Source organism: Talpa occidentalis, unplaced genomic scaffold, assembly GCF_014898055.3.
Source record: "Talpa occidentalis isolate TD23 unplaced genomic scaffold, MPIMG_talOcc4v2.1 talOcc4.8, whole genome shotgun sequence".
NCBI lineage: Eukaryota > Metazoa > Chordata > Mammalia > Eulipotyphla > Talpidae > Talpa > Talpa occidentalis.
Window position 1 is genome coordinate 21,045,101 of NW_023605194.1, and position 15,271 is coordinate 21,060,371.

Sequence of the window (15,271 nt, forward strand, 5' to 3'; positions counted from 1 at the left end):
GAGGCACAGGGGGTGAGAGGATTCACCAGAGATAGAGTGGAGAACAGAACAGGCATATTGACCACTGCTAAGGGGAGCAGCGGGCGAGTCAGGAGAGGTCTACTGCGCCATGTGTGTTGCTCCTTGGCTGGCTGGGGATTGAACTCATGCTGCAGTGGCTGCAGATAGCTTCATAGGTTGTGAAAAGACATCAACTTTAATCTTCAATTAAAGAAAGGTACTAATTCCCCATTCATCAGATAAACAATCTAAGACTCAGAGCCCAAGTCTATACTGTAAATGGCAGAGCTGGGACTTGAACCTAGGTCAGTATGGTTCTAATCTAAGGCTCATATTTATTCTGTACCAAGTTCATCCTGGGACAGCTCTTCTTCAATAGAAGTTTTTGTGGGTAGACATAAATGACAACTAGCAAGGTATTTGACACATAGTCAATTTTGAGTGGTCTGTTTAATAAAAACATGTCTTCAGAATAATCAGTTTGATGGATAATATGATCTACTATCAATTTGGAATATGAGAAATATTCTATTGGTTTTCAGAGAATAATGGAGGAAAGCATGTCTTGTTTCATGGAGCAAAGTATAAGATTTTCAGACTTAGGAATTAACAAAGAAGAAAGGATATTTGGTTGGAAAGAAGGTACTGAAAAAGTCCTAAACAAGGTTTAGATCCTAATTTGCAAGAATTTTAAAGTAGTTTCTTAGTCTTTTCTCTACATATGTACTTCAATGAAAAAGTGACAAAGAGTGAATACTGAGCTTCTGAGAGTAGGAGGGCATTTGAAGAGGCAAAGCCATTTTTCACAGAATATATAGTCATTACTGTCTTGGATAACGGGCGTGTATTCCTCCACAAAGGGTCAACAAGCTGTTCAGAACAGTGTTAATTCCTGGCAGTAACTTGGAATTGGATAACTGGACAAGAGGAAAAGCTACAGCAACAAGTACCACCTAGTGGCCGTTCACACGGAGCAGCAATTTCATCAGCCTTTGCATTCGGAAAAGTTAACTCACTGACCAACAGTTATAACAGTGTGATGGGCTTTCGGCACATAGACGTTTCATTTGTAGCCTGTTTTCCAGATTCTGAAAGGCTGAGTCTGACTTTTCCAGGTAGTCATAGGTTTGCATTAGAGAAAAGTACAGTCATCTCTTGGACCTAACAGGTAGAATGGGAAGTGTTAATGCTTCCTTCGCTAATTTCCTCCCCCTAGACAAGTATGATATTGCTTGTGCTTGATGTGGTACCATTCCAGGGCCCTCTTTCTTTCGAGACGGAGGACAGACTCCAGTCCACCCCATACGTTTCCTTTCCAGATAGGGTGGTGGGAGAAAATATGACACAAGATCTGAAAAGGAAAATTTTTTTATAAACATTTAATTACAACTAGGTATTTTTTTATAAAGATTTATTTATTTATACAAGAACTGGGGTACAGGCCAGATGTGCGTGAGGGTGAGTGAATTCACCAGAGACAGAGCTGGGAACAGAACAGGCAGACTGACTGAAATACACTGCTGAGGGGAGCAGCGGGTGAGACAGGAGAGGTCTGCTGCGCCATGTGGGACCCTCACCGGCTGGGGTTCAAGCTGGCACTGCAGAGGCCACGCACAACTTCACAGCGCGGCATTCAACCACCTGTGCCACCAGGGGAGGCCCTGAAAAGGAAAAGTTTTATTTTATTTTTTTTAATATTTTATTTTATATAATTCTTACATCATTTCTCAACTTTGCACAATGTATGCATTTTCATTATGGTTATATTCCCCATAAAATTGCACCCCCCCCTTATTTTGACTCTAGTCTTTCCTCTTCCCGCCCCTCTCTCTACCCCCCACCCCAGTGTGTCTCTGGTTTATAGTTGCTTGTTGATTTTGATTTTTACTTTGTATTGATTAGTCTTTTTCCTGGTCCCTTATTTAAGTTTTCTAAATTCCTGTTATGAGTGAGACCATCTGGTATTTTTCTTTTTCTTTCTGACTTATTTCGCTGAGCATGATCCCTTCTAGCTTCATTCATGTTGCTGCAAACTGCATGTGTTTATCTTTTTTGATTGCTGAGTAATATTCCATGGTGTATATGTACCACATCTTCTTGATCCAGTCATCTATTTTTGGTCATTTGGGTTGTTTCCGTAGCTTAGCTATTGAAAATAGAACTGCTATAAACATACGGTGCAGGTGCCCTTTTGAATTAATGTTTCTGTGTCATTTGGGTAAATACCTAGGAGTGGAATTGCTGGATCCTATGGAAGCTCTATGTTTAGTAGGTCAAGAAATCTCCACAGGGCCTCCCTGGTGGCGCAGCAGTTGAGCGCTGGGTTGCGAAGCTGCTACAGCCTCTGCAGCACCAGTGTGATCCCCGGCTGCTCCCCGGCCACCAGAAGAGGGTCCCACATGGCGCGCAGACCTCTCCTGCCGCCCGCTGCTCCCCTCAGCAGTGTACTTCGGTCCTTCTGCCTGCTCTGCTCCCTGCTCTGACTCTGGTGAATCCTCTCACCCTCCCACGCTTCTGACTGTACCCAGTGCTTGTCTAAATAAATAAACAAACAAACAAACAAACAAACAAACAAATCTTAAAAAAAAAAAAGAAAGAAATCTCCACAAAGCTCTCCATAGTAGTTGGACAAGTTTGCACTCCCACCATCAGTGCAGGAGACTTTCTTGAAAGGAAAAATTTTAAGGGCCTCCCTGGTGGTGCAAGGAGTTACGACACAACCTATGAAAGGAAAAATTTTAAAGGGAATAACGCAAATAAATAAATCCTACTTTAAAATTTTTTGACATAATTATAGACTTAGAAAAAACCTGAAAGAATAATACAAAGAATTCTTATATATATATGTGTGTGTGTGTGTGTGTGTGTAACAACATATATATATAAGAATGTGCATATCTTATATATGTATATTGTTATATATAAGAATATGTTATATATATATATGTCTGCAGGCTGGGCTGGGGCCAGTCTGTAGGTCGAACTCTTCAGCCTCCAGGCTGGGTTAGGTCCGGCCTGCAGGTAGACATCCTCAGCCTCCTGGCTAGGCAGGGACCTGCCAGAAGGTTGACCTCCTCACTCTCCAGCCTGGGCTGAGGCCGGCCTGCAGGTCAATCTCCTCAGCCTCCAGGCTGTACCAGGGCAGCCCCGAATGTCGACCTCTTCAGCCTCCAGGCTGGGCTGGGGCCTGCCTGCAGGTGGACCTCCTCTGCCTCCAGGTTTAGGCTGGTCCCGGCCTGTAGGTCAACCTCCTCAGCCACCAGGCTGGGCTGGGTCCAGCCTGCAGGTTGACCTCCTCAGCCACCAGGCTGGGCTGGGGCCTGCCTTCAGGTCGACCTCCTCAGCCTCCAGGCAGGGCTGGGTCCAGCCCTCAGGTGGACCTCCTCAGCCTCCAGCCCAGGCTGGGGACGACCCTCAGGTCGACCTGACAGCCTCCAGGCTCCGCTGGGGCTGGCCTGGTGGTCGATATTCTCAACCTCCAGGCTGGGCAGGGGCCAGTCTCACGTCGACCTCCTGAGCCTCCAGGCTGGTCTGGGGACAACCTGCAGTTCGATCTCCTCAGCCTCCAGGCTGGGCTGGGTCCGGCCCTCAGGTCGACCTCCTCAGCCTGCAGGCTGGGCAGGGGCTGAACTTCAGGGCGAACTCCTCAGCCTCAGGGCTGTGCTGGGACAGACCGGAATGTCGACCTCCTGAACCTCCAGGCTGGGCTGGGGCTGGCCTGCAGGTCGACCTCCTCAGCCTCCAGGCTGGGCTGGGGCCTGCCCGCAGGTGGACCTCCTCAGCCTCCAGGCTGTGCTGAGGCAGACCTGCACGTTGACATCCTCAGGCTTCAGGCAGGGCTGGGGCCGGCCTGCAGGTCGACCTCCTCAGCCTCCAGGCTGTGCTGGGGCAGAACCGTGTGTCCACCTCCTCAGCCTCCAGGCTCAGCTGGAGCCATCCCACAGGTCAACCTCCACCGCCTCCAGGCTGCGCTGGGGCCGGCCCACATGTCGACCTCCTTAGCCTTCAGGCTGGGCTGGGGCCTGCCTGCAGGTGTACCTCCTATGCCTCGAGGCTTGGGCTGGTCCAGGCCTTCAGGTCTACCTCCCCAGCCTTCAGGCTGGGCTGGACCCAGCCCGCATGTCGACCTCCTCATCCTCCAGGCTGGGCTGGGGCCTGCCCGCAGGTGGACCTCCTCAGCCTCCAGGCTAGGCAGGGTCTGGTCTGGTCCGCAGGTCAACCTCCTCAGCCTCCAGGCTGGGCTGGGGCCTGCCCGCAGGATGACCTCCTCAGCCTTCTGCTAGGCTGGATCCGGCCCAGGTCAGCCTCCTCAACCTTGAGGTTGGGTTGGGGCCGGCCCGTAGGTTGACATCCTCAACTTCCAGGCTGGTCTGGGGCTGCCTACAGGTCGACCTCCTCAGCCTCCAGGCTGAGCTGGGGCTGGCCCGCAGGTCGCAGGTCGACTTCCTCAGCCATCAGGCTGGGCTGGGTACGGCCTGCAGTTGATCTCCTCAGCTTACAGGCTGGGCTCAGTCTGGCCTTCAGGGCGAACCCCTCAGCCTCCAGGCTGTGCTGGGGCAGAACCATGTGTCCACATCCTCAGTCTCCAGGCTCAGCTGGAGCCATCCCTCAGGTCAACCTCCACCGCCTCCAGGCTGCACTGGGGCCGGCCCGCATGTAGTCCTCTCAGCCTCCAAGCTGGGCTGGAGCCTGCCTCAGGTGTACCTCCTATGCCTCGAGGCTTGGGCTGGTCTAGCCCTGCAGGTCTACCTCCTTAGCCTCCAGGCTGGGCTAGAGCCAGGCCGCATGTCGACCTCCTCATCCTCCAGGCTGGGCTGGGTCCAGCCTGCAGGTCGACCTCCTCAGCCTCCAGTCTTGTGCTGGTCCCTGCCTGGTAGTGGTCCTCCTCAGCCCCCAGGCTGGCCTGGGAGTAGCCTATAGGTCGACCTCCTCAGCATTCAGGCTGGGCTGTGTCCGGCCTTCAGGTCGACCTCCTCAGCTGCAGGCTGGGCTGGGGCCCGCCTGCAGGTCGGCCTTCTCAGTTTCCAGTCTGGGCTGGGTCCAGCTTGCTGGTCGATCTCCTCAGCCTAGGCTGGGCTGGTGCCGGCCCGCATGTCGACCTCCTCAGCCTCCAGGTTGGGATAGGGCCGGCCCACTTGTTGATCTCCTCACTCTCCAGGCTGGGCTGGGGCTGGCCTGCAGGTCGACCTCCTCAGCCTGTGTATACATGTATACACATATATATTTCATCCATATTGTCCAAATATGAACACTTTACCTTACTTATTTGCTTTTATCATGTCTCTCTTTCACTCTACCTCCCTTTCACACACATACAACCCCCCCCCCGCACACACACACTTATTTGAAAGTAAATTGAAAGCAAATTTACCATTACTCTGAATAATATAATGGATGTCTTCTAAAAACAAGGAGATTCTCTTCTCATCATCAGGAGATTATCACTGATCCAGTACTACCTTTTAACAAACAGACCTTATTACAGTTTTATCAACTATCCAACTAAAGGCCTTTATAGAAAGAGGAAAAAATATCATCCAGGATCCAGCACTAGCTAACTGTAAATATTGCATTTGGATTTCATGTTTCTTTAGTCTCTTTTAATCTGAAACAATTCTTGAGTCTTTCTTTGTCTTTCACAAACTAGTTTAAAATTTTATTTAGAATATGTATCATAATATTGACAAATCATTACCTATAGAAACAGCACAAGAATCCTGAGTTCATACTGATATACAAAAATTAATATATGAGGAAGAAGGACAAACTCTTCCTGAAGAGAATGTCGACAAATAATGCAGAAGGAAAGACAGAAAGAGAAAAATCACCATTTGACAGCTATAATAGTAATAATGAGATAAAAGTCATCTGTGTATGCTAAAACTAGATAGTTTCAAAGTATTTCCCCACAAAATGAGTATTAATTAAAAGAGAAAACCAGTAGTTTTACATTGAAGACAGCAGGAAGACACCACCTAACTTAACAAGGGATCAAAGTTAATATGACCAATAATGATAAAATTAATCAGTGTGTGCCTTCTGATACGATGACTAAGAAGAACACAATATTGTTTCTTTTATATTCCTTGTCATGCTGTATAACCTGAATTTAAAGTAAAGAAACATCAGGCAAGTCTAAATTGAGAGACAATATACAAAATATATGACTTATACTCTTCAAATTCTTGTAACCAGAAAACTGATAACATCCTCGATAGCCCTAGTTTAGAGTAAATATGTGTGGTAGAGTAGTTGAGAGAGATCCAGTTCTTCAGGACTAAAGCCAAGTCTTTTTTAATCTGGTGATACTCCAGGTCTCTCCCTCAGGAAACAACTATGCCCATCAGGATGCACCAGGATCAGAGGTGCTGTCCCCACCTCCTACTTCCATGATTCCAGGAGTCCTTATATCCAATGTAAAATGTCTATTGTGAGCCTTGGAGTACTCTAGAATTTGGAGGTATTTTTCCAAGAATATAAAATGTCGGACAAATAAGAGGAAGTACTACCTGATGCAGAAAGTAGAAATTTCTTAATTCTAGGGAGTAAGAACTAAGAAATTAAAATGGTTCAGGAAGAGAAAAGTGAATTTTCAGATGACAGTGTTAAGAGACAATTCATTAATGGAGTTCAATCTTTCTGAAGTGAATTGGAAGGCTAGGAAGAGTCTTTGTGGACACAATTCTTCCCTAATGCACCCTCTGGTTTCCCTGATAGCACTACCAGCCTCCTCAGTGAACTCTAGGTGGTAGGTCCGATGGGTTTCCATCAAGGTAGCATCTCTGGGCCCAGGACAATGGACTTTCCTGTTTCCTCTGGAGAATGCAGATGGGAACAGAAAGCAGGACACAGCCTCTTGGGTTATTTTCTAGTGACCTATGGAATGACAAGCTCCAGTGCCTATTACTACACCAAAGTGATGTCTGAGCTCTTCTTACATACCCCATCAGACACCGGAGTCTCCTTTCAGGCAATCAGCAGCATGACGGACTTCTGGGATGTAAGTATGAGGTTTCTACCCCTCCCCTCTCCTTCTCAATGGTGTGAAGTGTGAGGCCACAAGCCAAAGTTCAGGGATGTCAGATGGTGGATCTGGCCATATCCAAAGACTAGGTCAGTCTGTGATTGGGGAAATTCAAAGGGTCAAGCAAGAATTAATGGGTTGGATCTGAGTTCAAGTAGATGTTGATCAGAGGGTCAAGCCAACGTGACTAGAATTGGGAGTCAGAGGTAAAGCTGGACTTCAAAATGCTGTTTCAGTAAAGAATAAAGCCATATCAAGTCAAGAGCTGGTCAAGGTTTATGGGTCAGCTGAGAAGTCCAATAGAAGCTGACTGGAGACAAGATGGAGGGTCTGGGAGGGAGGGCAAAGGTCATTCTAAGGGTAGGGGTCAGGAGAGGCTGGATCAGGCCCAATCCAGCTTTGTGGTTTAGTTTGCCCAGGGTCCACTACTGGACAGTTTATACTGGACCAAATGGTACAACAACCAGAGCCTGGGTCATGGCTCCCACTCCTTCATCTACTATGAGAATCTGCTGCTGGGGGTTCCAAGACTGCGGCAGCTCAGGGTCCGCAATGACTCCTGCGTGGTGCATGAGGACTTCCGTGAAGACATTTTGAGCTGCTATGATGTCTACTCTCCTGAAAAAGAAGAGAAACTCCCCTTTGGGCCCTTCAATGGAACAGCGTGAGTCTCCCCACCAATGTTGCAGGGCTTGTCCCTCTGGGCCTGACACCATCCCCAGGTTTGGGAACCACTTCCACTGAGTCTTAAAGAAACTTGGGAGTACTTGGAGAGAGCAGGGGTACATCTCTCTGAATCCCAAGTATCACTGTTTAGAGACAGTGGTCTCAGTCACTCAGGAATAGAGAAGATGTATTAGCAGGCAGAGCCATATCTTCTGGACTTGTTCTGCACACAGGTCCTGCCAGAGAAGACATCCTTTCTTGCCCAGAAGTCCCTTGGGGGCATGGAGAATGGATGAAACATTGATGCTGCCACATGAGTTGGGGTTGGAAGAATCTGACCCTTGGAACTGATAGGGGAGCACAGTCTGAAGGATGGATGGGGAACTAAAGCAGAAAGGGGAAAGGGTGTATAGGTCAGAAAGAAGATGGCAACAACGGTCTAAGGAGGAAAGCTTATAGACAGAACAAAGAATCAGTGGGGCAAGCAACCAGGTGTACAAGCACAAGAATAGAACGGGTCTTTTCTGGATGGTATGAAACAGGAGCTTACCTCATGTTGACCACTCAGGCTGAGGTAAAAGGTGGGGCTAGGGTCTATCATCCATTGTCTTGGGTGACATAAGAAAATTGGAGATTGACATCTGCTGCTAACTAACTGGATTATCTTACACACCTCTGAGCCTTAGTTTCCTCATCTGCAAAATATGGATGATATATGCCCTCTTTGGCCAACCAGTTATCAGGATCAAACAAGATATTTTATGTGAAATATATATTATGATAGGTGAAACGAAATTCTCTATGATCTTAGGGAATCGTAAGGTGTTGCCATTGCCTCGGGACACCAAGTTTTAGTTGACTCTGACCTTTACTCTTCTTCTGTGTCAGGTGGACATACCACTCGCAGGATGAGCTGGGAGGCTCCTCCCACTGGGGCCTACTCACCAGCTACAGTGGAGGTGGCTACTACCTGGACCTTCCAGGGTCCCGACAGGCCAGTGCAGAGGCTCTCCAGGAGCTTCAGGAGGGGCTGTGGCTAGACAGGGGCACCCGGGTAGTATTCATCGACTTCTCAGTCTACAATGCCAACATCAATCTTTTCTGTGTGCTGAGGTGGGTCCTTCCCTAAACTTCGACTCTATAGTAAGGGTGGGGGGAGAGATGATGGGAAGAACTGCTCCTCTTCCACCTCCTCCCACAGACTGGTGGTGGAGTTTCCAGCTACAGGAGGGGCCATCCCATCCTGGCAAATCCGCACAGTCAAGCTGATCCGCTATGTCAGCAACTGGGACTTCTTTATTGTTGGCTGCGAGATCATCTTCTGTGTCTTCATCCTCTATTATGTGGTAGAAGAGATTCTGGAGCTCCACATCCACCGGCTTCGCTATCTCCGCAGCATCTGGAACATCCTGGACCTGGTCATCATCTTGGTGAGGGACAGTTGCTGTTGGACATGAGATGTGTCAGGATAAGGGGGAGATACACCCTGATAGGGACTCCAAATTGTTCCCTTTGGAGCCCCAAGACGCCTCATAATTACTGATCAGGTCACCATGTGACAAATCCCTAAGCCAGAGGCGGGTGTTCCCCTGGCTCATTCTGGGGAAAACCCTGTTTCTCACATCCCCTCTCCCTCTGCCTGTAATCCAAGTCCTGCTCTCTTCTTTATGCGTTTGACAACATGTTCCTCTCTGTCCCTTGCCTTTTTGACCTGCCCCTTTGAAACTCCTTCCTTTTCTCTTGTCTTCTATCAAAATAGTCTGCATCTCCCCTTTTCTCCTTCCTATTAACAAGACATATTTATTTCCTGCCCAAAGCTGGGAAGTGTTGGGAGAAATAAAATTACTTGGTTCCAGTTCTCTGGTGTCCTTGATAAGAACACTGTGTAACTTACCACTGGCCCCACAGCCTTTTCCTCGACTTTAAGATGCTCCCAATCATCCTGTTCACTTCTATTTGTACCTGAAGTAGTAGACAACTCAGCAGGGAGGGACTTTTCCCCCACCTGTCTTGCCTACCCCAGCTCTCCCCTGGGACATTTTTTAATTCCCTTTGAGATTCTCCTTGACTATCAAGCCCCCCTTTGCCCCCTGTGATGGCAGCTCTCCATTGTGGCTGTGGGCTTCCACATATTCCGAACCCTCGAGGTGAATCGGCTGATGGGGAAGCTCCTGCAGCAGCCAAACTCATATGCAGACTTTGAGTTCCTCGCCTTCTGGCAGACACAGTACAACAACATGAATGCTGTCAACCTCTTCTTTGCCTGGATCAAGGTACCCTGGGACTCCCCACCCCCAGCTCCATATCTGGGCACTCATTCTCCCTTCCTCAGTACTTGTTTCATTTCCCTCGTCTTGTTTGGTAGCTCCTGTGGCCTCTAGAGGCTATGGAAGTAGACTGTTCAAAGATTTTCTCTTTTCTTTTTTCAATGCTTGGCTCAACACGGTCCTTCAAGGTATTTAAGTACATCAGCTTCAACAAAACCATGACCCAGCTCTCCTCCACACTGGCCCGCTGTGCCAAGGACATCCTGGGCTTTGCTGTCATGTTCTTCATCGTTTTTTTTGCCTATGCTCAACTCGGCTACCTGCTTTTTGGGACCCAAGTGGAAAACTTTAGCACTTTCATCAAGTGCATGTGTGTATCCTGTCCCCTTCACTGATCCCAGCCCCTCCCACTCCATAGTGTATGTGTGTGTGTGTGTGTGTGTGTGTGTCCTTAAGGGTGCTAGGTAAATATGTGTGGGCATGTCTGTGCTTGAAACATCTGTATGAGAGTCCTCAGAAGCCTGGTGTGTGCTCGGGGTTCTGTGCACCTGTCAGGTTGGATTGGAGGTGCAATGGGGGGGGGTCTATATTCAGAGTTCACTGAAGAGCAAAGAGCAGTAGTTAGACGAGTGGGATGGGTTATAGATTGGAGTCAGAGATATGGTGGGGCTCTGGGTGAGGCCCAAACCCTTGTCTTTCAGTTTTACTCAGTTCCGGATCATCCTTGGGGACTTCGACTACAATGCTATTGACAATGCGAACCGCATCCTGGGACCTGCCTACTTCGTCACCTATGTGTTCTTTGTCTTCTTTGTGCTCCTGGTGAGGGCCCTTCTGAGGGTGGGGCTCTGAGGGATAGAGATGGAGAAGGCCTGCAGAGGGGGGTTTTGTGGGAGAGTGTAGAACAAAAACCTGACGAGTCAAGAGTAGGATGGGTTCCTCAAATCAAGGATGGAGAGTGGGGGTAGGGATCTTCTGAGACCTGGCTAATGTGGCCAGTGTGGTCAGCACCAACATATGCAGAGGAATATGCAGGCCCCTCACTTAAATCAAACCCTTGTCCTTCAAGGAGAAAAGGGATATAAGTGTTTCATGAGAAGGAGCTGCACCTGAAAACTTCTAGCTCCATTCTCCAAGACTTCCCTTCCGGGAATCTCAGACTCTTTCTGCTACCACTGCTTTGTATTTATTCTCTTTCCCTGCCAACCATGAAAGGTCTGGGTTTGAGTTTCATTAACAAAGTCACTAATACAATTTTCTTTATTTTTAAAGTCCTTTTTAAAAGATTATTTATTTATGCATACAAGAACCTGGGTACAGGCCAGAAGTGTGTGTGGGGGGTGGGGGGGGTGAGAGGATTTGCCACAGACAGAGTTGGGAACAGAACAGGGAGACCGACTGAAATACACTGCTGAGGGGAGCAGTGGGCGAGACAGGAAAGGTCTACTGCGCCATATGGGTTGCTCCCTGGCTAGCCAGGGATTGAACTCGAGCTGCAGTGACCGGATAGCTTCACAGGTTGCATCTTAACCCCTTGCGCCACCAGAGAGGCCCCGATACAATTTTCTTTATTTGACCAATAGATGCGATACAGACATGGATTGGGGCAGATGATAAACAGAGTACAACTACTCCCTCACCTTGAAAAGTTTCTGGTTCCAGTGCCTAGTAGACCCTTATGTGGAAGGGATAGGTAGAATATGTTGGGGTATCACTGTAGCTGGGTTATGCAGCAACTGAGTAAGGACACCAGGTTGATGAGGGAGCATGGTCCACCCTTAACAGGATGCTCTGAAAGGTTGGACTCTGGGGGCCCTGAGATATGAGTCCCCATGTAGACTGCAGAGCTGGGGTTGAAAGCAGAGGCCCTTTTAGAACATGTGTCTGAGATCTTAGTAGGGTCAGTGGGCTCAATGCTTTTAGTGGGTCTGAGGGTAATAAAGTGTCCTACTTTATTCTCCAGAACATGTTCCTGGCCATCATCAATGACACATACTCAGAGGTCAAGGAGGAGCTGGCTAGACAGAAGGATGAGCTGCAGCTTTCTGACCTCCTGAAACAGGTGACTGACTCCTCCATCATCTTGAACCACACATCAGCATCAGGGCTCAGACTCTGTCCTGGTCTGTCCCTGACCAGTGTAGAGGCCATGGTCTTGTGTGCCTTTGATTTAATCCTGGCAGCCTGTGGTGGCGGCAAGAGATAAGGAGGAGGTTGTGGGAACAGGACTTGTTTCCTTTTTCCTCTCAGGGCTATAACAAGACCCTACTGAGGCTGCGTCTGAGGAAAGAACAGGTTTCAGATGTGCAGAAGGTCCTGCAGGGTGCAGACCAGAAGATCCAGTTTGAAGATTTCACCAATACCTTGAAAGAGTGAGAAACCAGAGATCCAGGCTTCCTGGCATTGGTCATATACCCTTTGCCTACAAGCCTCTGCTTTTGGCCTGTAGGTCTCTGATCCTGACCTTCAGAATTGTGCCCTTGATTTACAGGTCTCTGAACATATTCAGTAACACTTTGGACCTTGTTGAACAACTCCTAGGAGTAATGTGATAAAGTAATCCCCTAGTTACTACATACATCCCTCAACCCCACATAACTCTGCTCTTAGATCTATATTCTTCCACATATGCCATTCCCTTAGCCATTTCTCCCTGCTTCCCAGCTAAACATATAAGCAAACACTGAACAAATAAATTGTAAGCAGTGCTGTGAGCTGGGCAATAAGCAGGGCCCAAATTAAATGAGACACAGTCTTTATCTTCTAGGAGTTCATAGACATGTAAGCAAATAATTTGGAGCACAGAACAAGTTCAGCAAAAAAGTGACCTGTGAGAGAGTCATCAATTTGATCTTTAAGTTTAAGAGAAGACTTCTTGGAAGAGGTAATGCTTAAGAATGGTCTTAGAGAATAAAGAGCTTACATATGGACAAGCAGAGGAAGCAATTCCACAAGAGGAAAGCTTCTACAAGGACACAGAGATCTGCAGCACACAGCAGTAATGAGTAGCTGAGTCTTGCTAAAGGGCCAAGTAAAATGTGGGGCATACCAGGAGAAGTGGTCAGAGAAAGGGGCGCCAGCCACTTTGGGAAAGGCAGCCTGGCAGCCTGTGGGTGAGGGCAAGAGATGATCACCAGTGTATCCAAAGAACAGGGTGCCCAGGAGGGATTTTAAGCAAGGAAGAGGTATATTTAGTCCTGCTCTTAAAAAATATTAATTACTCTGGATTTCAGGGGTAGGGAATGAAGGGGAAGCCTGGAGATAGGGGGTAGATGGGTTTTCCAGAGCAGAGAGATTTTCTAATAATCCCTATAGGAAATCACAGGGCCTGAACTTAGCTGGCAGGAGTCAAGGGAGGAAGAAATAGATTCAAGTGATTTCTTGGAGGTAAAATTGCTCACCCTTGGACATCCTGACCTTCCCATGTAGCCCCCCTTTTCCCCAGAGAGCAAAACTCTTGCCACAGTCTGGCGAAAGAGTGGAGTCTGGAGAAATTGATAACAGAGAGATGACAGCCATGGCAGGGCAGAAGTCATTCTATCATCCTGTTCTCCGCAGACTTGGGCACGCAGAGCAGGAGATCACTGAGTTAACAGCCGCCTTCACCAGATTTGACCAAGATGGGAATCACATCCTGGATGAGAAGGAGCAGGACCAAATGAGACAGGGTCTGGAAGAAGAGAGGGTGAGCCCAGCTGGTTGGGGAGAGGCAGTGTAAAGAAGCTGCTCACCCTCCCTTCCCTGTCAACACACCCAGAACATGAACCCAAAACGAAAATCTTCAGATAGATGGACAGGAAACAACTCTCTGAAACAGTGGTTTGCAAACTGTTGCACACTAGAATACCCTGGGAGCTATTCAAAATCTTTATGCTCAGGCCACACACCCTAGACTAGATTCTCTAGGGGGCTCAGCATTGGTACTTTTTAGAAGTCCCCCAATGCGCAGTCAAGGCTGAGAACCATTGTTCCAAAATAGTCTTGGGGGAAAGGATCAGTTGCCTCTGAATCCTGGCAACTCTTTCTGAAGACTTGACATCTCTAGGATTTTCAAAGTCTGATCCTCAGCTGCCCCTGCTGTGCCTCCTTCATCCCCACCCAGGGGAGACCAAAAGGCCAAAGGCAAGAGGATACGCTGCAGGTATTCTGGTCTGTGCCTCCTCTCCCGAACTGAATGGGTTTCCAGGGAGCACTTGGTTAATCGAGGCTTCTAGAAGGGAGGGGAAGAGCAAGGACTGGACCCCAGGTCCTGGGAGTCCATTAAATCAGGTATTGGAACAGGAACAATGGTCTTCCAGTCATTTCCCTTCTCTGACCTCTGACTTCCTTGTCAAGGTGGCTCTCAACACTGAGATTCAGATCCTGGGCCAGTGCGTTGTGAATAGCCCACCAGGAGATTCGGTTCCAAAGGCTGCCGGAGCAGGTGGCGGGGTTTCAGGAGAAGAATTCTACAAGTACGCGAAACAAGAGCCCCAGGGCTGACTCTGATTGTAAAATCCTACTTTGATTTTCTTTCCACAATCTTCCAATCCCCTGACCTAGTCTAAGGAGAAACTCTGTCCTTTAATTCTCCCTATGAAGTAGGCCGTACCTTCCTTGCTCCCATTAAGAGATGCACCATTCTGTTCCCCACATATACACACCCTGGCCTCTACAGATACTCGGCCTCCCCAGACTCATATTTCTCCTCCCTTGGGATCTCTCAAACCCTGCACAGACTCACAAGGAGAGTCCTGCAGCTGGAGTCTGTTCTGGAAGGAGTTGTGTCCCAGGTTGATGCTGTGGGTTCAAAGCTGAAGATGCTGGAAAGGAAGGGGCAGCTGGCTCCCTCCCCAGGAATGGTGAGTGGCCCTTCACCTGGGGTCTCTTAACTCCCCACAGCCAAAATCTACAGTCATTTCCATAAGAGATGGAGGGGGGAAAGACAAAACATTTTTGAAAGACCTATGTTTTCAGTTTCCTGGGCAACATTTTCTTCAGAGTAGTCAGTATATCAGCAAAGGGGAGGGGGTAGAGGGAAGACCTGAATTTGGTCATTCGGGTCTAAGAAATGCCTTGGCCTTGGTGTGGGGCTGGAGAATCAGATCCAGATAAAAGGAAAGTGGGACACCAACTCCTCCTTCCAGTGACCCGTACCTTTTTTTTTCCCAACAGGGAGAACAAGGTGTTTGGGAGCACCTCCAGCCAGCTCCAGCTGTGACTCCAGCCTCCTGGGGAGTCCAGAATGGGCATGAGAATGATGGGGGAGGGGTCCTAAAGCACCAGAGAGCAGGCTTCTCTCCCTCTGCCTCCCCATAAGTGTCCTCTGCACAAG

At 48.4% G+C, this 15,271-nt stretch overlaps 1 protein-coding gene across 1 annotated transcript in view; it reads left to right on the forward strand.

The window, feature by feature from the left end:
* PKD2L1 (polycystin 2 like 1, transient receptor potential cation channel) overlaps positions 1 to 15,255 on the forward strand; it is a 33,761-nt gene extending 18,506 nt beyond the window's left edge. The window contains exons 3-15 of the mRNA XM_037497181.2: positions 6,873 to 7,000; positions 7,435 to 7,688; positions 8,579 to 8,803; positions 8,892 to 9,120; positions 9,793 to 9,963; positions 10,146 to 10,327; positions 10,659 to 10,779; positions 11,921 to 12,019; positions 12,208 to 12,329; positions 13,516 to 13,642; positions 14,293 to 14,411; positions 14,675 to 14,798; positions 15,112 to 15,255. Coding sequence (XP_037353078.1) covers positions 6,873 to 7,000; positions 7,435 to 7,688; positions 8,579 to 8,803; positions 8,892 to 9,120; positions 9,793 to 9,963; positions 10,146 to 10,327; positions 10,659 to 10,779; positions 11,921 to 12,019; positions 12,208 to 12,329; positions 13,516 to 13,642; positions 14,293 to 14,411; positions 14,675 to 14,798; positions 15,112 to 15,255 — 2,045 coding nt within the window. The remainder of the gene's footprint in view (positions 1 to 6,872; positions 7,001 to 7,434; positions 7,689 to 8,578; positions 8,804 to 8,891; positions 9,121 to 9,792; positions 9,964 to 10,145; positions 10,328 to 10,658; positions 10,780 to 11,920; positions 12,020 to 12,207; positions 12,330 to 13,515; positions 13,643 to 14,292; positions 14,412 to 14,674; positions 14,799 to 15,111) is intronic.
* The last annotated feature ends 16 nt before the right edge of the window (positions 15,256 to 15,271 follow it).